The sequence below is a fragment of the Schistocerca gregaria genome, chromosome 4 (genome assembly GCF_023897955.1).
Source record: "Schistocerca gregaria isolate iqSchGreg1 chromosome 4, iqSchGreg1.2, whole genome shotgun sequence".
In the NCBI taxonomy this organism is placed as follows: domain Eukaryota; kingdom Metazoa; phylum Arthropoda; class Insecta; order Orthoptera; family Acrididae; genus Schistocerca; species Schistocerca gregaria.
Window position 1 is genome coordinate 757,624,308 of NC_064923.1, and position 23,894 is coordinate 757,648,201.

Sequence of the window (23,894 nt, forward strand, 5' to 3'; positions counted from 1 at the left end):
AGACATTTCCAGGGGCAGATGTGGACTCTGACCACAATCTATTGGTTATGAACTGTAGATTAAAACTGAAGAAACTGCAAAAAGTTGGGAATTTACGGAGATGGGACCTGAATAATTGAAAGAACCAGAGGTTGTACAGAGTTTCAAGGAGAGCATAAGGGAACAATTGACAGGCATGCAGGAAAGAAATACAGTAGAAAACGAATGGGTAGCTTTGAGGGATGAAATAGTGAAGGCAGCAACGGATAAAATAGGTAAAAGACGAGGGCTAGTAGAAAACCTTGGGTAACAAAAGATATATTGAATTTAATTGATGAAAGGAGAAAATACAAAAATGCCGTAAATGAAGCAGGCAAAAGGGAATACAAACGTCTCAAAAATTATATTGACAGGAAGTGAAAAATGGCTAAGCAAGGATGGCCAGAGGACAAATGTAAGGATGTGGAGGCTTATCTCACTAGGGGTAAGATAGATACTACCTACAGGAAAATTAAAGAGACCTTTGGAGAAAGCAGAACCCCTTGCATGAATATCAAGAGCTTTGATGGAAACCCAATTCTAAGCAAAGAAGAGAAAGCAGAAAGGTGGAAGGAGTATATAGAGGGTCTATACAAGACCGATATACTTGATAAAAATATTATGGAAATGGAAGAGGATGTAGATGAAGATGAAATGGGAGACATGACACTGTGTGAAGAGTCTTACAGAGCACTGAAAGACCTGAGTCGAAACAAGGCCCCCGGAGTATACAACATTCCATTAGAGCTACTGACAGCCTTGGGAGAGCCAGTCCTGACAAAACTCTACTATCTGGTGAGCAAGATGTAAGAGGCAGGCAAAATTCCCTCATACTTCAAGAAGAATATAATAATTCCAATCCCAAAGAAAGCACGTGTTGACAGATGTGAAAATTACCGAACTATCAGTTTAATACGTCACAGCTGGAAAATACTAAAATGAATTCTTTACAGACGAATGGAAAAACTGATAGAAACCGACGTTGGGGAAAATCAGTTTGGATTCCGTAGAAATGTTGGAACACGTGAGGCAATTCTGACCCGACTACTTATCTTAGAAGAAAGATTAAGGAAAGTCAAACCTACGTTTCTAGCATTTGTAGACTTAGAGGAAGCTTTTGACAATGTTGATTGGAATACTCTCTTTCAAATTCTGAAGGTGGCAGGGGTAAAATACAGGGAGCGAAAGGCTATTTACAATTTGTACAGAAAGCAGATGGCAGTTATAAGAGTCGAGGGACATGAATGGGAAGCAGTGGTTTGGAATGGAGTGAGACAGGGTTGTAGCCTCTCTCCGATGCTATTCAATCTGTATATAGAGCAAGGAGTAAAGGAAACAAAAGAAAAGTTCGGAGTAGGTATTAAAATCCATGGAAAATAAATAAAAACTTTGAGGTTCGCCGATGACATTGTAATTCTGTCAGAGACACCAAAGGACCTGGAAGAGCAGTTGAACGGAATGGACAGTGTCTTGAAAGGAGGGTATAAGATGAACATCAACAAAAGCAAAACGAGGATACTGGAATGTAGTCTAATTAAGCCGGGTGATGCTGAGGGAATTAGATTAGGAAATGAGATACTTAATGTAGTAAAGGAGTTTTGCTATTTGGGGAGAAAAATAACGGATGATGGTCGAAGTAGAGAGGATATAATATGTAGACTGGCAATGGCAAGGAAAGCGTTTCTGAAGAAGAAAAATTTGTTAACTTCGAGTATAGATTTAAATGTCAGGAAGTCGTTTCTGAAAGTATTTGTATGGAGAGTAGCCATATATGGAAACGAAACGTGGACGATAAATAGTTTAGACTTGAAGAGAATAGAAGCTTTCGAAATGTGGTGCTACAGAAGAATGCTGAAGATTAGATGGGTAGATCACATAACTAATGCGGAGGTATATGAATAGAATTGGGGAGAAGAGGAGCTTGTGGCACGACTTCACTAGAAGAAGGGATCGGCTGGTAGGACATGTTCTGAGACATCGAGCGATCACCAAGTTAGTATTGGAGGGCAGCGGGGAGGGTAAAAATCGTAGAGGGAGACCAAGTGATGAATACACTAAACAGATTCAGAAGGATGTAGGCTGCAGTAGGTACTGGGAGATGAAGAGGATTGCACAGGATAGAATAGCATGGAGAGCTGCATCAAACCAGTCTCAGGACTGAAGACCACAACAACAACAAAAACAGCAACCATCGAGTGAGGTGGCGCAGTGGTTAGCACACTGGACTCGCATTCGGGAGGACGCCGGTTCAATCCCGTCTCAGGCCATCCTGATTTAGGTTTTCCGTGATTTCCCTAAATCGTTTCAGGCAAATGCCGGGATGGTTCCTCTGAAAGGGAACGGCCGATTTCCTTCCCAATCCTTCCCTGACCTTAGCTTGCGCTCCGTCTCTAATGACCTCGTTGTTGACTGGACGTTAAACACTAACCACCACCAACAACAACAACAGCAACCCTTTCAAGGCTTTCCGGACTCCCTAAAGACTGAACTAGTGCCGCAAATCTGATGGAATCTGTTGTTGCTGTAGGCTTACACTCCAGTTATTAATTTTAAATTCGTTACGCAAAACGTAATAATCATGATTATTACCACTGTTAACGTATGTATCCTTGTGTAACATAGTATGTTAGAAAATCGAAGGGCAGAGACTTCAGGTAGAGAGCATTTAAAGTAGTGTGTAGTTAAACATTGTCACTAGGTACTGTTATAATAGTCATTAGAGAACGCCATCTCAAATGTTATTTCTCTGAACATCGCCTTTACGTAACATTATAAAAAATGTGTACTATAAAAAACTGAAAAGTTTCAGTCAGCTTTAGTTTCTAAGTACCGTCAAATAGAGTGAAGTTGACAGATTTTGTAGTTTAAATTTACATACATTTGAAACCAATAATATTCAAATATTGGTTTTGCTTTCAGAGCACGGGTATTGCGCTGTAATAATAAAATGTTTGGTCTTTATTATCATTTTCTGTGACAGGTTGTAAAATTAAAAAAAAGAGAAAAAGTGACAGATTATCTGTTATGTGTTAATTGTGTATTGTTTACGACTTCAGGATGACTAATTGTTGTGAAATTTTATCAGTAACTGAAAATAAATTTGACATAATAATTAAATTTTAGTACTAATTTCAGAGCGACACACAAAGAAAGTTTGTGGCCATAAAAGTGTGATCACAAATTTGCTTAGTCAGTTTCCTAAGAAACTCACACTCTTCCTGCTGAGCACTATAAACTCGCTAAACATCTTGTGTTTCCCCATGCCGATCATGAATCCTGTTTATCAGGGTTTCCTCTTATACTCTCGGCTAGCCTTGTTAATACTTATTTTTCTATTTAAAATGTATATTAGAGACAACTCTAAAATATGGAGGCTATGTTTCTTCAGTTCACCAGATTTACATTTGTACATATACACTGACGACTCTTACGATCTCAGTTGTATGGTGCAACAAACAGTACTCCGATCCACCAGATAAATCAATAAGCCTTCCTCACTCCACCACTAGAGTGTTACAGACAGTCGTTGATACATACTATGTATCACATTTTTTTACTGCGTTTATTAGGTTGTATTCTTGCCCCATTTAAGAGCGTTTGTTCATTCAAAAACAGCTCGAAAAAAGACGATCAACTTCTTGTCGATAGCAGCAAGTATTTACAAAGTTTCAGTGATGTGTCTATAAATAGGCAAGTATAATAGATTAACTTTTGTTATTACCCTAATTGTCGTTGTGAAGAGCCAGGTCATGACATGCAAACGACGTAGACACGTGAGTAGTTTTATGTCAGCCGTACAGATAAAAGATATAGTTCATTAAAAATGTTCGAAAAATCGGTCCTTCTGGTAACGATCAGTATTCAGGTCATGGTTCGGAATACTGTGCATTTAGCCACTGCAAAGATTAAGATATTTTGAACGCTATATGTAATAACTAAAATTAATTAAATTTCATCACTAATATGTAACTATTCAATCCAAAATATTATTCGAATTCTTCGTGAGCTTCATCCCAGCCGTCAGCTTCACCCCATTTGACGGCAGCAGTCCAGTGTGTATAGCAGCAATGAATAATTAATAAGTAATTGCGACTTAAGGTCGAAAAAAGTCACACGCTACTATTCCATGACAAATAATTCCTTGTTGCAGTAACAGCATTAATAACACAATGGATTGAGAGGGGGAGGGAAGGGGGAAGCACTCTTTACTCTTGTTTTTGCAGAACTGTAGAATAATGTTCCTGGATTCACTCTGTAGCAATTTTGGACGTGTTGGGTGTCGCATTGTCCTGCTGGAATGGCCCAAATGCGTCGGAAAGCACAATGGACATGAATGGATGCACGTCATCAGACAGCATGCTTAAGTACGTGTCACCTGTCAGAGTAGTATCTAGACGTATCAGGGGTCCCATATCAGACCAACTGCACACGCCCCACATTATTACAGAGCCTCCGCCAGCTTGGAAAGTCCCCTGCTCACATGCAGGTTCCATGGATTCATGAGGTTGTCTCCATACTCGTACACGTCCATGCACTCGATTCAATTTGAAACGAGATTCGTCCGACCAGGCAACATGCTTCCAGTCATCAACTGTCCAATGCTGGTGTTGACGGGGCCAGGCGAGGCGTGAAGACTTGTGTCGTGCAGTCATCAAGGGTACACGAGTGGGTCTTCGTCTCCGAAAGCCCTTATCGACGATGTTTCGTTGAAAGTTTGCACACTGATACCTGTTGATGGCCCAGCATTCAAATCTGCAGCAATTTGTGGAATGTTTGCACTTCTGTCACGCTGAACGATTATCTTCAGTCGTCATTGGTCCCGTTCTTGCAGGATCTTTTTCCGGTCAGAGCGATGTCGGTGATTTGATGTTTTATCGTATTCCTGATATTCACGGTACACTCGTGAGATGGTCGTACGGGAAAATCCCCGTTTCATCCCTACATAGTGCGCCGATTACAACACCACGTTCAAACTCAGTGAAATCTTGATAATCTGCTATTGTAGCAGCAGTAACCGATCTAACAGCTGCGCGAGACACTTGCGTTATGTGGGCGTTGCCTACCGTAGCGCCGTATTCTGCCTGCTTACATATCTCTGTTTCTGAATACGGATGCCTATACCAGTTGCTTTGACGCTTCAGTGTATTTTAAGATAACCAAGTTATAAGTCTGTTTCCATATATGGTGATACAAGTTAATTGGTGAGTCCGTTGTGAATAAATTATAAACTTTGCTTTGCTCCCCAATTATGCTTACCAATTCACACAACACAAATTTTCTTTCCCTCACTAGAGTGGGTATTGTAAATTTGTTTGCACACCCATGCATTGGAGGACACGTCTACGAGCGTGTTCGACGTTAAAATTTCCAGATGTTGTCAACCGGCGCCGTATATTTGCCGAGCGGCAGCCGTCAGGTGACGAGTGGTGGGTGCCGTGTCTCTGCCGACCGGTGCGCCCGTGCTGTTTCCTTAGAGCGGCTTGATGTACGGCGGTGGGCGGCTCCGCTGACGCGAGTCCGGCGGTCTTTCAGAGCGGCCAGGCGGCGCGAGTCGTGCCGTAAAGCACAGGCCACTACCGCGTCACTAATTCAACTCAGCGCAACATGGGCCGTCGACAGATACAAGGCTTTCAGTACCGCTAGAATGGCAGAACGCAACAACTTCTCACTGAGGTGTGCAATGTGAACGTGATGTGGTATTCTTGCTGGAATACGCTTGACACATTAGTATCTGGCTATATAACCATTCCCGGCACGGCCATATCACAAATTTGTATACATCCGGAGCGCGATACGCACTATTCCTCAGATTTGGTGTGTCTGACTGGTAAGAAAACCATCTGATAAGGTGTGCAGTTCTCACTTAATATTCGAATCAAATGTCTAAACGGGAAGTGTGAGTACGAGACTGTTAAGAAGAATACAGCAAGAATGAACTAGCTATGCACTGCGTCTCGTTTATCATTCATAGATTAAACATATTCTGGTAATATCGATTATGGTAATACGAATTGTTTTTCTTTCTGTAGCATATTTAATGTGAAACATTCCTAAAGTAAAAATGGTATACTTATCGTAAAAGTTAAACATACTCGACTAAGTGAGAAATTCAAGTTGTCTGGGTAACGTTCTACTAATTTGAGCAGTCGCCTTCTACTCTTAACTGTATTAAGAGGCATGTTTCTCAAGTAAGTACCGTTCTGATATTTGAAAAAAGGCGTGCTAAGATATCTCAATAATTTTATTTTTACATGAAAGCCTGTACCTTAATCTACGCACTGACGCCGTTACAGTCCGATTCTTACTTGTTTACGTTGTGTAGTCAGTGTTTAAGATGCCTCCGATAGTCGTGAGTCCCGCCGATTGTGAAGTACGGGCTGTTAAAAGATTTCTTAGTGCTAAAGGCCTAAAAGCGATCGATATTCATCGTGAGATCTGTGCAGTTTACGGAGAAAACATTATGAGTGATGGAATGGTAAGAAAGTGAGTGAGAGCATTTAAAGATGGCCGCACAAATGTGCCTGATGAACAACGGAGTGGGCGTCCTTCGGTCGTTAATGAAAGTTTGGTGCAGGAAGTGGACAAGAAGGTGAGAGAAAATCAGACGCTTTACGATTTTCTCCTTGCGGGATGACGTTCCTAATGTTTCTCGTAGTGTTTTGTATGGCATTGTGACCGAGCACTTGAATTACTGAAAATTGTGCGCAAGTTGGGTACCGAAAATGTTGAAGGATGTGCGCAAAACCAAACGTTTAGACAGTGTATTGACTTTCCTTGAGCGGTACTACAACGACGGTGATAATTTCTTAAGCCAAATTGTTATGGGCGATGAAACATGGAAGGCCTACGTCACACCAGAATCAAAGTAACAGTCCGCGGAATGACAGCATTCAGATTCACCCAGAAAAGTGAAGTTTAAGCATACAATTTCTGCCCGGAAAATCATGTGCACAGTTTTTTGGGACAGAAAAGGAGTACTGCTTGTGGAATTTCTGCCTCCTAATGAGACAATCAATGCAGCAGCTTACTGTAATACATTGCATAATCTGCGCCATTCAATTCAGAACAAAATACGTGGCAAGTTGAGCAAGGCCATCGCTTTGCTGCAAGACAACGCCCGTCCGCATGTGGCGAATCAGACCAAAGATCTCATCACATCTTTTCGATGGGAAACTCTAGATCATCCTTCGTACAGCCCCGATCTTTGCGCCCAGTGACTACCATCTGTTCCTGCACTTGAAGGAACACCTGTGCGGTCAGCTTCTTCAAGACGGTGACGGAAGTCAAAACAGTGGTGATGCAGTGGTTAACAAGTTAGGTGGTGGACTTCTATAAGGAGGGTATTCAAAACCTCGAACAACGTTATGACAAGTGCCTCAATATTGACGGAATGTATGTAGAAAAGTAGATTAAGGTACAGGCTTTCATGTAAAAATAGAATTTTTGGGGTTTGTTAGCACGTGGTTTTTTTAATTTCGAAACGGTACATACTTAAAAAACACGACTCGTACTAGTCTAAAGGGTGAACTATAGGAACTATAGGGAAAAAAAACGTAAATTAGTTACAAAATACGGAGTGCACACGCTTTATTCAACATGTAAACGTCACTACAGATATTCGGATTTACGTCATGACGTGTTCGATATGCCTGCCATCATTGGTGGTGATTCTGCATGACCCGCTGAAGTGTCGGAACATCGATGCTGTCGATCACCTCCTGACTAGCTGTTTACAGCTCAGCAGTGGTTTTGGGAGAATGTGGTGCCCAATCGAGGCTCGTGCCAGTGGCCTCTGGGTAGGCTGGAGCCAGAATACGGTCCCCAAAGTGCTCCTCCAGGACATCAAACACCCTCCTGCTTTGATTAGGTCGAGCTCCGTCTTGCATGAACCACATCTTGTTGAAAACAGCGTCACATTAGATAATGGGGATGAAATCATCATCCAAAACCTTCACGTACCGTTCGCTAGTCAGCGTGCCATCAAGGAATATCGCACCGATTATTTCGTGACTGGACATTGGGCAATCACCCGTTGAGGAATGGGAGATTTCTCGATCGCGAAATGCGGTTTCTCAGTCCACCAATTGCGCCAATTTTGCTTATTGACCAACCCATCCAAATGAAAGTGGGCTTCGTCGCTAAACCAAACCATACCAGTTCCCGCCATGCTCCGCGGCCAACCGTGCAGTTTGAACGTCCTAACGCAAACCGTTGAGAAGTCATGACTATTTTATTTCAAGCAGTTCGATAACTGTCGCCCCGTATTTAGCACTTTCAACGAGACTGATTAGAAGAGTAGCTGCCGTAAAATATACCAAAGATAAAAATTTCTCATCACGAGAAATAATCCAAATACAACATGGGAGTCACTGCTTGTCAGCCCACAGCATTGCTTTTTCGTGAGTGACGTCAGTGTGCTCTGACCAATGGCAGAAATTAGCTCATCCATTAAATTTCTGCCAGTCTTGATCTGACTGAGACAGTGTCTCCAGCGTTCCGACTTTTGGGCCTGATGGTGGAAGGATCTCCATTCAAGCCGGTAGTCAGCGGAAGCAAAGTATTCCAGTGTTGGGAGCGTTCTTTCTGGCGCTGGCGACACTATCGACGGATGCATGCGATGCGCTGACGGACGTGGCGTGGAAGCAGAGTGTAGTCCAGATTAGCGAGCGCCATCTGGAGGCCGCAGCTCGGAACTGAGGACCCAGGCGATTGGTAGCCTGTCGTGGTACTGCAGTATACCTCACACCAGGTACACAACAATTTCCTTACCAGCAGAGCTGATTGTCAGTCTCGTTATGTGTCATTGTTTCCCTTTATTTCATTTTTTTATTTATTTTCAGCTCCACTGGCAAAAATGAAAGTTATGGTGAAAAGTGAATGCAAACACCTCATCCACATTAAAGGCAAGGTCCGCCCCGATAATACCGGCACGGTGGCTCAGGGTGTTCGGTCAGAGAACTGGTTGGCCTCTGCAATAAAAAAAACTGAGTTCACAGATCAACAACGAACTAAAACGGGTGTCTTACGACGTCCGCCCCGAGCAGATACAACGAACGAAAGCGAACAAAATGAGACTTTAAAAAAAAAGAAAGGATAGCTGAATGGTCAGCGTGACGGACTGCCGTCCTCAGGTGCCCGGGTTCGATTCCCGGCTGGTCCGGGGATTTTCTCTGTTCAGGGACTGGGTGTTGTCTTCATCCGGCGCGCAGGTCGTCCAATGTGGCATCGAATGTAATAAGTCCTGCACCAAGGCGGCCGGAACTGCCTCGTAAGGGACCTCCCGGCCAACGACACCAAACGCTCATTTCATTAAAGGCAAGAAAATCCAAGTACCATAAACTACACATACAGTAGTTGCTGATACCATATACATAAATTGAGAATGTGACAGACATTATTTCGGAGATATCAGTTCACTGAATATGTAAGACGATTTAATATGTTTACGTCACTAAAATCAGCCACAGTTACAAATTTAAAGTATGTGGATTCATGAAAATGTTTTTACAACAGCATATATTATCCTGTATAGACGACGTCACCTATTTGTAGCCACATTCCTGCCACACATAATCTTATTAGCTGCGGACGGTACTCGCCTACTAAAATCGAAAATGACAACAGAATTTTCCATAGTTGCACACGGGATGGCTTTTTTTGAGCATCTTAAGCATTCCATGCTGACTCCTGCCTTCAGAGATAAGAAAGACTTTCAAACATGGCCTTTCCTCGGAGGAGCTACGTCTCGCTTCCTATACCTAGGGAGGTCGCCTGGTTCCTCATCATTTCGCGAGCTCCAGGTTTCTCCCCAACTTTTTAACAATTTGAAGCCTCTACTTCAATGAGGCTTCAGATGCCAATTGACTGACATTTGACTAAAATGCTCCGACTTTCGTTCGACATCCCTGCTAACACTGCTCTCTCTTGGCAGGACTCTTTGCGTTCTCATTTACAACTTAGTGACACAGGCAGATCGCCTAAAGTCACCGGTGAAAGCATTACCCTTGATCCGGTCTGACAGCCAGCAGTCCACAAACATTAGCTGTAGGCCGAATAGGGTAAAGCAACGGCTCAGACCGCGGATTCAAAACTACAACAGGACTTGCGGAAACTTTGCCACATGGCGGATCTTGGGTCGCTCGCAGCCAAGACGACTGCTCATATGTGTCGCCGTCTGTCATGTTAGGATCATAAATACGTAACATCCCTGTCTTAAATTTAAAATCAGATGACTACTTCTTCCAAAACTCTCTACAGATGCTGAAATTTGATGTTACACCAGATGAATGGTATCAGTAGTCGGTGAAAGCTGGACGCTTGTGTTGAAGCAATAGCCCCAACCGACGAAATTCTCGAGGCTAATCCGTACGCAATCTAGGAAATTCAACAAACGAAGATTGACGGTATCTATGGAACTGCATACGTTGGAATATTGTACTATACGTAAAGAGCGATTGGCGTGTAGTGATCCGCTCTCGGATAAAATAAAAGCCACGACCAGCATCTGGCGGAAAACTGTTGTCAAGGCAGTCTTATCTTTTCCTACGACGTCACAACCGCCATTAATGGCTCCGAGCGGGATGGCACACTGAGAACAGCACTGAATCACATTCGGGAGGAGCGGGTTCTGTCTCCGGCTCATTCTGGTGTTTATTACACGCAAATAAATGCGTCTTTACACGTGTATTTCGCACAAAATTGGTAATGTGGCGGTCTACAAACGACGATTTCATAGCGGGACTCTTTTAGACTCGGTGAAAGCCAAAGCTGACAACTGCTGCGACTAGTTATTTGAATGCAGCTCCGTATCTGGAAGTCTCCAGTGACATTTATCTGTTCATTAGTACGAACACATACTGCAACTCGCCTATCAGAGCTTGTTGTAAGCACCTTCATTCATCATTGTCGGCTGTACGCAGTTATTCGAAATTGTGTGTTTTACGTCGTAGATATACACTGTGACAGCCTTTGGATTGTGATTTGTACGACTGTTCTGTTCCTGAAATCTTGTTCAGAAACTAAGTATAGCCAGTGTAACCTTCTTTCGTAACTGCATAAAAGTAATTCACTTCTCGTGGTCGGGATTCACAGGCATGTAGACTTTTTCAAAGGATGTCATATTCGCCGTTGACATGTAAGCAGTGTGCTAGAACATTGATCTGTAGCGATGTACGTCAGTGATGTTAACATTTCACGTAATTTAAATCATTTCACGATGTACAAAGGTTCTAGAGTGACAAGGCCTACTTTTGACGATGGCATGTATACATGTCGGAGGGTTTTAAAGTCTGACATGAGCTGAAGGAAAATAGTTTGCAGTTCCATTTGAAAATGACCCAAAGGCAGAAACTGCAGTTGTGAAAGAAATAATTTCTGCAGTAAACGGCGAATGTGATGTTCTTTGCGAAATTCATAAAATTTGTGCGGCTACCGAACTGTGGCACACCACACAGTTAATGTATACGGTACTAAAAGCACAAACTTTTCAGTAGACACGGGTCCGCAAGTGGACGTATTGATACAAACCGCCACAGAATTCATTCGTTGTAAATATCGTTATGCTTTGCTCTCTGCGCACCACAAACAGTCCACGAAGTGATGCTTTTAACAGCACTGAACATTGCTGAGCGATAGTGCTGTAACTAAAGGATATGTACAGGAGAAACATGATGGATATAGTGCAGAATCGTAGTATGAGTCATCTATCTGAGCAGTGTCACGTATAGTCACAATGGAAAGTGTATGTGGACCTGCATTTCACGTATGATAGGGCTGCCGGCAATGCGTCGTATTTGCACGAACTCAAATACCCTGATCGAAAAATCCCCGAAATCAGTACCTTTACAGGGATCGACCAGCGTCTCTGACAACAAAGCAGGTTGTCATGTGACAAAGGAAGAGGAGGTCAGGAGCCGAAGTTGAGGATATGGGTTTTTAAGAACTGCTTTACTTTCCAAGAAAGGGAATGGCCGCACAAGTGCCCTTGCTATGCAACAATAGTGTACAGAGAATTTTACATCGCATTTCACTGTACACCAACCATCCCCGGGTTCAACTTCTCACTTAAAGGGTCTTCGGTTCTAGAATGAATTTTTGTCCGTGCATACTACAATAGATTGCAGTCGAACATCGGTTTAGGAGCAACATTTTATTTATAGACGGAGCAGCATTCACGCTGGATTATATTTTTAATTTTATGGTGTGACGTAAAGACGTATGTTGTTCGTTGGTCATCACATAAGTAATGTATATCACTGAATGTGTGGTCGGAGACACAAGGTGATCGTCTTATTGAGCCATACACGCTTCGAAGAAAACTTTACGGACAGTGGTACCTTGGGTTTCTGAGGTGGGAGCTTCCTGCTGGACTGCTCGGGGATGGAATGTACATTGTATTAGGGGTATGAGACCAGATGTTTTTATTGGCGGCAAAGGACATTGTGCTGAACAACATAACGTTAGTATTTATTTGATTTGCAGACTAATAAGTATAGCTCACATGCTTTTTGGTTACTTACCATCTCCAAGTGTATGTGGCAAGAACAAGCCATTAATCCTTATCTTCCCCTGAGTAGCAGGTCAGGTGATTAACTGTTGATACGTGGATGCAGAACAGTTAGTCTATACTGACAGGCGTAGTCCACTTAGTGGCAGTTGTGGCCCTTCAGACAACATCAGGTATACATTATGTGACATGTTTGGGGAAAAACAACTAACACATTGCAGTGCATACATTTCAAGGTAACAATGACCAAAATATCTGCACTTATACCCCTAGCACACTGTATGGTACACGCGCGGTGGGGCATGGCCACGTTTTACTGCTAGTGTAAGGCGACACCTACAGTGCCAATCGTCCAAGATGGATAAGTGGAGCGGCCCCCAAGGTTACCTGACCTCAATCCTCTGGACACTTCTTTTTTGCCTGTGGTCATCTCAGAAGTGATGTGTACAACACTGCCACTGATGCAGTTGAAGAACTGGTGCAGCGAATTGCACAGTTTTGTCAAGATGATCCTCGGGGGGAAGGGGGGGAGGGGGGGAGCAGCATTGCTTCTAAATGCGAGAACGTGCAGCACATTCTTGAACGGGTACGAGGTTGCAGTAAATTTTAACAAATAACGTGCTCAAGTAGTATTTTTTTCATTTTCTTTTTAATACTGGCGTTGTACTAAACCTGAGCCCAATTAGAAGAGGGCTTAACCCAAAATTTAAAATTCCAGTACGTCTGTACCAATTTGGACAATATTTGATAACGAAGACAGTGGCGGCTCGTAGCCTCAAATTGGCAACTGTCTCTCAAACTGCTCGCTTGCGGAACCGTCTCTGCTGGAACATGCTACGCATAGTGTTTCTGATTTCAGAGAGCGAAAAGTTTCCTCTATGTGCTGTCTGAAGTCATCTGGGGTTGTGGGTTCCGTGGGATAAACACGATTCCTTAGAACGACAAGTTTCCTCTATGTGCTGTCTGAAGTCATCTGGGGTTGTGGGTTCCTTGGGATAAACACGATTCCTTAGAACTTCCAACAAAAAGAAATCTGCTCATATTAAAACGGTCAAACGTGCGGGCCATTTCTGATCACGGCGTCCTAACCATTCTCTGGAACACCTGTTGTTCAGTTCTTGCGCACCATAACGCGCAGGTTGGTCGATATGCTGCGTCGATATACGGCTTCTAATATCTAGACTGGCATTTTCAAGGAGAGCACCTAAATTCCTGACACTGAGAGCTCGATACACCTCACTTGTCAGAGTACCTGCGATTCCACGCCTGTCATTAAAGCACATTCTGATTTGACGAACGACGTGGATTACCCATCTTTGATTTTCCGTGTACAAGTAATACATGTTACGACGGCTTCATGAACTTAGTTCGTGAAAGTGAGTTCACTTGAGAACAAATGCCTCGTAAGACGCCCAAGTGAAATCATTCGCGGCTGCCTATGAAGCCTGTGTAGGCTGAGGATGGCATGGCGGCCGGTCGGAAACGTTGGGCCTTCACGGCCTGTTCGGGCGGAGTTTTTTTTTTGTATTTGTAGAAAATAGCTCGCCGATAGACACCGTTCTGATGTAGCTCCTGTGTCAGAGACAAACGGTACATGTCACCGTGTACTGTTAGTCACCCAGATGAGAAGCTGATACCAGTGACTGCAGCAACATATTGTGAGCCGACATTCGGATCGTGATGTATTGCACCTGAAACAAGCTGTTCGGTATGGTCATTTCTTGTTGGTCTTCGTCTATTACTGCCACGCCTTCTCGAACTAGTTGCTTCTCGAAGTCGTTTTTCAGCAAGTGCGAACGTAACGGCTGATGGAGCTCTTTGACAAGGGTGTTTCACGGTGTAGGCCATGGGTGCTTACTTGCCATTGTGTCGGCATTCACCGAGTAACATGTTGACGTACTCGCAGGGTGCGTGTGACATGTTCGTCGCACGTCACTCCAAGTGGCAGACTGAACCTCGTTTGCCTGTGCACTCGGAGCTGCTTGGTATACGACGCTGTAAGGAGCTATTCTGCAATCTAGCCGGACACGACGACAAACAGAGGATCGAGGTAGCTTGTCGCCTCGTGATGCCATACACTTTTTCTCTAGAATGTTGCGTCAATCCCTACAACATTGGATCTTCCTAGTTCTACAGCTTTGATTTAAATTGGTTTCTACGCAGTGTAACGTTTGTTTCCTACCTATACGATTAAAAGTGAAACAAATATTTAAATCTTGAAAAAAATTATGCAGTGTATGAGTAAAGGTTTTTGAAAAAAAAAAACCTGAATGTCACTACAGAGTTTCTTTGCATTTCTTATACATATTGTCTGTGAGTTATAATTAATATTCGTTCTCTAATGTTTGGTGTTACATGCACATTTTGTGATATAGATTTCTTACAAACTGATCATTTCTTCGTAAAAGTTATAAAAATTTAAAAAAATATTGCACGTTTTTAGAAAATATGTTTCAGCCGCAACTCTCTGCAAAATAAATAAATAAGCTGTTGTAGAAAGAATAACGACTCTTACTGTGCAGGACAAGACGTTTGATGCTTTGAATGTTGTTCTCTTAAAAGCAATCATATCTACCACTGAAACTTTAAAAAATCGAACTCACTTCTATAAAAGTTTAGAAAAGGTTTGACATTATGTCTAACGTTTGTTGCTCTCATTGTCAGATACTGGACGAATGTATATGGGTAACTTGCGCTTCTTGAGTTGCGCTACTTCAGGAGATACACGTAGTTTTTTCGAGGAGTTGTTATGTTAGACCTTTAACGTAAGATAATACTCGTACTATTTAGTCAAAACTTTATGGGTGCGTTTCAAAATTTTAAATATGGTCAATAATTTTATGAAATACAGAAAATGAAATTTTTGTTACCTCTTGGAAGGCATTAGATAGGCAACCTAAAACTCTGTCTGATGGTTTTAGTAGTGTACACTTACATTCAGAAGAAAGAGAACACCTTGAAAGACTAAAGATAGGACGGTCATCTTTACAGGACATGTACATTAGTGTGTTCTGCGGAAATGATTAGCATTTGAGTCACATCAGTTTTGCATGTGTCCTGTTGCCTAGTAGGAACAGAGTCCACCATTTTCCCTGATTACTTGTTCGATGCGTCCTGTGGTACAGCCATCCACGCTGCATTCACCTGGTTCCATAGTTCATCTGTGGTGGTTGGGAATGGGTGACAGCGCCGCAGCCATCGTTTCACCATATCCTACACAGTTTCGATTAACGTTAAGTCTGATGATCTGGCGGGTCAGGACAAAAAGCTGACATCCTTTGATACCAAGAAGGGGTGCGTTCGTGCAGCAACATGTGGTCGTGCATTGTCTTGCTGAAAAATGGCCTCTGGGGTGTTGTGCAGAAAGGGTATGCCTGCGGTTTGCAGGATATGATTCACGTAGGTCAGACTGGTCTAGTGCTTCGGACACGCACCAACTGTGATATGCGGTTGTACCAAATAGCGCCCCACACTATAAGGCCTTCAGTTGGAGCTGTACGTCTTGTGCAAATGCTGTTGTGACTGCGATGCCACGCCCCCTGTCCGTGGCGATCCAAATTGCGGCCTCCATTTTCAAACAAAGGGAGCCTAGATTTGTCCGAAAACTGTATGTAATACCAGTCCTGTCCGCAGTGACGTCCTTCCATACACCACTGCCGATTATACAAAGGTAGGCAGAGAAGCGGACGACGTGACGTAACCCAGACCGTAATAAACGGCGACGAAGAGTCACTCCCTGTAGTGTACGATGTGTTTCACTGTTCCACTGTTGCACCAGACCCGAGGAGGACGCAGATCTCTCCTGCAATGCCTGGATGAGGTGTCGATCTTCCTGGGGATTGGCTGGGCAATGCAACCTGACCCATCTCGTCGTTTTTGCAGCCTTCTGTGAATCATTCTGCACACACGCGTTGCACTGCCGAAACATTTAGTCCCACATGAGCAGCCGTTTCCCGGATGGTTGCATCACATTCTCTCATGCCAATAATACGCCCTCTTTCAAACTCAATGATTTCATATTACGCTTCGCGCATACGTCTGCGAGATGTCCTTCACGTCTGCTCAAGTCACAGTGACCCATTACCTTTGGTTTATAGCCACAGGAGCGTTTTACGAGGGTAATCCCAAAAGTAAGGTCTGCTATTTTTTTATAAGCACATAGACCGTTTTATTTCTAGAATGGTTTACATCAGTTTACAGCTTGAACATTTAGATATTTTTCGACGTACTCACCATTTCTGTCGATGCCTTTTTGTAGATGCTGTGGTAGTTTTTGTATGACCACATCATACCATCTCGCCCCTATGCTGTTCAGCAAGTTATGAACCTCTTCTTTCACCTCGTCGTCGGAGTTGAATCACTTTCCTGCCAAATGTTCTTTTAACCAGTCCGGAAAGTTGTTCTGTTCGGCTGCGAGGCGGTGAATAAATGCGCGGGAAGCATCAGCTCGTTGCCGCAAGTGGTCCTCAGTCAGCATGCGTGGCGCCCATCTTGCGCACACCTTCCGGTGGTTCGATGTTTCCGTTATAATTCTGTGAGCGGTGCTTCGGGAAACCTCAGGAACCAACGTGCAGAGATCATCCAGGGTGATCCGCCGATCTTCACACATACTTTGCTCAATCTTCAACACTGTCTCCTCGGAAACTGACGGTCTCCCGCTCCCTTGTTCGTCGTGAATTTCGGTCCGATGAGCTGCAAACTCTCTACACCACTTACGAACATTTTTGACATCTATACTAAGATGGTGTCTGTTCTTTCGGACATGTGCGAAAGGACAGATACCATAGATGACCATACAGCTCGTTAGAATGAAATTACAATGAAATGAAAACTCTTAGCTGCTTACAGTCGTTGACATCTATGGTATCTGTCCTTTCGGACATGTCCGAAAGAACAGATGCCTTCTTTCTATATACACTCCTGGAAATTGAAATAAGAACACCGTGAATTCATTGTCCCAGGAAGGGGAAACTTTATTGACACATTCCTGGGGTCAGATACATCACATGATCACACTGACAGAACCACAGGCACATAGACACAGGCAACAGAGCATGCACAATGTCGGCACTAGTACAGTGTATATCCACCTTTCGCAGCAATTCAGACTGCTATTCTCCCATGGAGACGATCGTAGAGATGCTGGATGTAGTCCTGTGGAACGGCTTGCCATGCCATTTCCACCTGGCGCCTCAGTTGGACCAGCGTTCGTGCTGGACGTGCAGACCGCGTGAGACGACGCTTCATCCAGTCCCAAACATGCTCAATGGGGGACAGATCCGGAGATCTTGCTGGCCAGGGTAGTTGACTTACACCTTCTAGAGCACGTTGGGTGGCACGGGATACATGCGGACGTGCATTGTCCTGTTGGAACAGCAAGTTCCCTTGCCGGTCTAGGAATGGTAGAACGATGGGTTCGATGACGGTTTGGATGTACCGTGCACTATTCAGTGTCCCCTCGACAATCACCAGAAGTGTACGGTCAGTGTAGGAGATCGCTCCCCACACCATGATGCCGGGTGTTGGCCCTGTGTGCCTCGGTTGTATGCAGTCCTGATTGTGGCGCTCACCTGCACGGCGCCAAACACGCATACGACCATCATTGGCACCAAGGCAGAAGCGACTCTCATCGCTGAAGACGACACGTCTCCATTCGTCCCTCTATTCACGCCTGTGGCGACACCTCTGGAGGCGAGCTGCACGATGTTGGGGCGTGAGCGCAAGACAGCCTAACGGTGTGCGGTACCGTAGCCCAGCTTCATGGAGACGGTTGCGAATGGTCCTCGCCGATACCCCAGGAGCAACAGTGTCCCTAATTTGCTGGGAAGTGGCGGTGCGGTCCCCTATGGCACTGCGTAGGATCGTACGGTCTTGGTGTGCATCCGTGCGTCGCTGCGGTCCGGTCCCAGGTCGACGGGCACGTGCACCTTCCGCCGACCACTGGCGACAACATCGATGTACTGTGGAGACCTCACGCCCCGCGTGTTGAGCAATTCGGCGGTACGTCCACCCGGCCTCCCGCATGCCCACTATACGCCCTCGCTCAAAGTCCGTCAACTGCACATACGGTTCACGTCCACGCTGTCGCGGCATGCTACCAGTGTTAAAGACTGCGATGGAGCTCCGTATGCCACGGCAAACTGGCTGACACTGACGGCGGCGGTGCACAAATGCTGCGCAGCTAGCGCCATTCGACGGCCAACACCGCGGTTCCTGGTGTGTCCGCTGTGCCGTGCGTGTGATCATTGCTTGTACAGCCCTGTCGCAGTGTCCGGAGCAAGTATGGTGGGTCTGACACACCGGTGTCAATGTGTTCTTTTTTCCATTTCCATTAGTGTATATAGTTAAGACTCGCCGGCCACTTGACAATCTTCTTCTTCTGTGCGAATTCACAAACTGTGCCCGAACTCTTACGGGAATCGGCAACGCGCCGCGAGTGATGAGTATAATGGGCGGGGGCACCACGAATGTAGTGCGGGTCAATACGTCGAGAATGTGGGTTTCGCGGGAGGCGTGCCTGAGATAAATCCCTGCAGTCGCGCTATCCTGTGTACCCTCGGTGGCTCAGATGGATAGCCGGCACGGTATCTCAGCTTGTTCGGTGACACCGTTAGCTGCCCTCTGTCATAAAAATAACTGAGTTAACCGATCAACGACGAACTTAAAAAAACGAGTATCTTAGGACATCCACACTGAGCAGATTCAACGAACGAAGGCGAACAAAATGAGATTAAAAAAAAAAAAAAAGATGGATAGAGCGTCTGCCATGTAAGCAAGAGATCCCGGGTTCGAGTCCCCGTCGGGGCACACATTTTCATCTGTCCCCGTTGACTCATGTCAACGCCTGTAAGTAGCAAAGGGTTTTCATTTCATTGTAATTTCATTTTTGATATCCATGCACGACTCGCCATACACTTCCGTCAACTGGCGATGGATTTCAATCGGCGCAGTGCCCTTTGCGTTCAAAAACCGAAGAAGCGCGCACAATTTGCACTTGGCGGTAACATGCAACGGTAGCTCCATTGCCGGCCGCGGTGGTCTCGCCGTTAAGGTGCTCAGTTCGGAACCGCGTGACTGCTACGGTCGCAGGTTCGAATCCTGCCTCGGGCATGGATGTGTGTGTGATGTCCTTAGGTTAGTTAGGTTTACGTAGTTCTAAGTTCTAGGGGACTGGTGACCACAGATGTTAACTCCCATAGTGCTCAGAGCCATTTGAACCATTTTGGTAGCTCCATTCTCAACGGCTGCCAAGCCGACACTGAGCACCTGAGCGCGGCGTGGGCATGTTTACACACAGTGTGTGAAGCACTCTTCATAACAGTGTGACCAACTGCCACACAGAGTTCTGTACTTATAGAAAAATAGGAGACCTTACTTTTGGGATTACCCTCGTATTGATTCTGCATTAGTTATAAGTTTTTCTAATGATGCACAAAAAAAAGATATCGAATGGATGTAAACAAATAGAGCCCACCTCCACGTGGCGGGACACGGGCGACGGTGTGAGTGCGGACGGGAGCCGGTGTGGTGTTACTTCGTCACACCGGACCCAGTCACAGCGGCTAAGTGCCAACATACGACCCACCATAAGAAATCAGACAGTGGGTCGTAAAAAATAAGCAGCTAGTGGGAAAAAATACCCTCGTATCCGTAGGTGGTGCTGCGCTGCGATATCGATGTCGACTATGAACATGCTGACCGACACCGTTCAAATTCTGCAGAAGATACTAATGTACGTGTCCTGTGAATATGAACGTCCTCTCTCTAGTTGTTCCAGGTGTTGTTGTTTTTTTTCTGAACATGAGTGTAGATGTTGTCTACCGTTGCAGTCGCGTGCTCGTGTTTGCTGAGTGCAGCTGTGTTCCCGCCGTGTTGCAGTTGGGCGTCTCGCCGATCAACAGCTACGACGCGTTCAACCTGAAACCCGGCGCCGAGTACAGGTTCCGAGTGACGCCGCGCAACCGCTACGGCTGGGGCGAGTCGGTGGCCACCAGCGCCCCCGCCACCGTGGGCCGGGTGCACGAGCTGCCAGAGTTCGTCGCCATCCTGCCGGGCCAGCTCAAGGCGCTCGCCGGCTCCGACGTCACGCTGGAGTGCCAGGTGAGCGCCTCGGCTCAGCCCGCCCTCCGAGGCCAGGCAACACAGCGGAACAAACACTGGTAGCAGCTACGTCTGTAAAATATCTGTGGGTGTGCGTTCGGAACGATTCGAAGTGGAATGATCATATAAAACTAATTGTTGGTAAGGCGGGTGCCAGGTTGAGATTCATTGGGAGAGTCCTTAGAAAATGTAGACCATCAACAAAGGAGGTGCCTTACAAAACACTCTTTCGACCTATACTTGAGTGTTGCTCATCGTTGTGGGATCCGTACCAGGTCGGGTTGAAAGAGGAGATAGAGAAGATCCAAAGAAGAGCGCCGCGTTTCGTCACAGCGTTATGATAGCGTTACGGAGATGTTTAGCAAACTCGAGTGGCAGAATCTGCAAGAGACCTTGCGGATGACATCGGAAGTTCACTGAGGCTGTTTGCGGATGAATCTGTACTATATCGAGAGGTTGTAACAATGGAAAATTGTACTGAAATGCAGGAGGATCTGCAACGAATTGACGCATGGTGCTGGGATGGCAATTGAATCTCAATGTAGACAAGTGTAATATGCTGCGAATACATAGAAAGATAGATCCCTTATCATTTAGCTACAAAATAGCAGGTCAGCAACTGGAAGCAGTTAATTCCATAAGTTATCTGGGAGTAGCCAGTAGGAGTGATCTAAAATGGAATGATCGTATAAAGTTGATCGTCGGTAAAGCAGATGCCAGACTGAGATTCATTGGAAGAATCCTAAAGAAATGCAACCCGAAAACAAAGGAAGTAAGTTACAGTACGCTTGTTCGCCCACTGCTTAAATACTGCTCAGCAGTGTGGTATCCGTAATAGGGTTCATAGAAGAGATAGAGAAGACTCAACGGAGAGCAGAGCCCTTCGTTATAGGATCATTTGGTAATCGCAAAACCGTTACGGACATGATAGATAAACTCCAGTGGAAGACTCTGCAGGAGAGACGCTCAGTAGCTGGGTACGGGCTTTTGTTGAAGTTTCGAGAACATAACTTTACCGAAGAGTCAAGCAGTATATTGCTCCCTCCTACGTATATCTCGCGAAGAGACCATGAGGATAAAATCAGAGAGATTATAGCCCACACAGAAGCATACCAACAATCCTTCTTTCCACGAACAATACGAGACTAGAATAGAAGGGAGAACCGATACAGGTACTCAAGGTACCCTCCGCCTCTCACCGTCAGGTGGCTTGCGGAGTATGGATGTAGATGTACATGAAGAGAGGCTCTCTGCATCGCGGTGTAGCTTGCTGTCCAGGTTTCGAGAGGGTGCGTTTCTAGATGAGGTATCGAATATATTGCTTCCCTCTACTTATACCTCCAGAGGAGATCGCGAATGTAAAATCAGTGAGATTCGAGGCTTTCCGGCAGTCGTTCTTCCCGCGAACCATACGCGACTGGAACAGGAAAGGGAGGTAATGACAGTGGCACGTAAAGTGCCCTCCGCCACACACCGTTGGGTGGCTTGCGGAGTATAAATGTAGATGAAGATGTTGCACATTTCATGTCGTCCCTTAACATTTCTAGTTTTCTGAACGCTTCAACCGGCCTAGAGTCACAGCCTTGAAATCTGTTACAAAAATATTAATCAGATTGATAATAGTTTTGCACCAGTTTCGTGTTTTTGTCTTAGAAAGGTCAAATCTAAATTAAGTTTGTTGCTAATACTGCTATACAGCTTTTCGCGATAGAGCCTCGGATACAAAATTTCCAGTTAACAAGCCACGCCGAATTCGGATAAAATCCCAAGCTTTCCGCCTCGGTTATCGCCGTTAGTGGCTAACTCAGGCTGTAGCGCAATTGTAAGAGTAGGCCACACCAGACTACCATAGGTAAGCTTAGGGTACAATAGTTTTGATAGTGGCCTTGGTCAGTTAAGATCGTATCTGCATTGGAAATTTGTGGTAAGCTCCTATGGGACCAAATTGCTGCGGTCATTTGTCCCTAGTCTTATATACTATTTAATCTAACTTAAGATAACAACGCTAAGGACAACACACTCACCCATCTCCGAGGGAAGACTCGAATCTTCGACAGGGGCGGGGGGGGGGGGGGGGGGGTTGGGGGGGGGGGGGGAGCCACGCTAACCGAGCGGCGGCTACCCCGCACGGCGTACACGCATTACCTGTATGTCCTGTGTGTTGCATAACAATCGGGCTTTATCTTATATCGCTCGCTTTGTTTACATATGTCATGTCTGTTACTAGATTCATCCAGTAAGCAGAAGTAGTAAACCGTCTAGAAACTGAACGTCGTTGTTCTACATAGGTATGCTCCTCTCTGACACGTAGAGATAATGGAAATTTATAGAAAAATTTATTTGTCGATGTTCAATTCAGGTTTATTGGAAAACTGTTGATTTGGAACGTGAAACAGAAGGACGTTTTCGTGAAAATAAAGAAATTACACATTTGTCATATAGCACAATAACACGTAATTTCCTCAGATATATCAAATGTCTATTCCATACTTCCTCGAGCTTATAAAAAATATGAAACTTCCTGGCAAATTAAAACTGGGTGCCAGACCGAGACTCGAAATCGGGACCTTTGCCTTCTGCGGTCAAGTGCTCTACTTTCTTCCAGGAGTGCTAGATCTCCAAGGATCGCAGAAGAGCTTCTGTGAAGTTTGCAAGGTAGGAGAAGAGGTACTGGTTGGTTCAAAAGGCTCTGAGCCCTATGGGACTTAACCATTTGAGGTCATCAGTCCCATAGAACTTAGAACTACTTAAACCTAACTAACCTAGGGACATCACACACATGCATGCGCGAGGCAGGATTCGAACCTACGACTGTAGCGGTCTCGAGGTACTGGCAGAATTAACACGGGGGGGGGGGGGGGGGGGGGGTGATTCGTGCTTGGGTAGCTCAGATGGTAGAGCACATGCCCGCGGAAGGCAAAGGTCCCTAGTTCGAGCCTCGGTCCGGCAGCCAGTTTTAATCTGCCAGGAAGTTTCATATCAGCGCACACTCCGCTGCAGAGTGAAAATCTCATTTTCTATAAAACTTGTTTCTATTATTCGTAAACAACTTTCGCACATATCAAGAATGACAGGAAACTGTTGCCTTTGTTCGTTGACGAAGAACGCTCTATTGAGTACAAAATAACAATGATATCTATATAGATTTTCTCACGTTGGTGCATGTAAACTGTACTTACATCAGAAATTATTGCTTTGATGACACAAACGCGCAGAAGTTATGAGGTCAACTAATTTTTGTTACTCATAAGCCGGCTGGAGTGACCGAGAG

General features: G+C 44.9%; 1 protein-coding gene across 2 annotated transcripts in view; it reads left to right on the forward strand.

Annotated features, from left to right (window-relative positions):
* The window catches only part of LOC126266718 (titin homolog), a 1,013,152-nt gene that overhangs the window by 240,006 nt on the left and 749,252 nt on the right, over positions 1 to 23,894 (forward strand). For both annotated transcript variants that reach the window (XM_049971188.1, XM_049971189.1), the window contains exon 14: positions 20,402 to 20,623. In XM_049971188.1, coding sequence (XP_049827145.1) covers positions 20,402 to 20,623 — 222 coding nt within the window. The remainder of the gene's footprint in view (positions 1 to 20,401; positions 20,624 to 23,894) is intronic.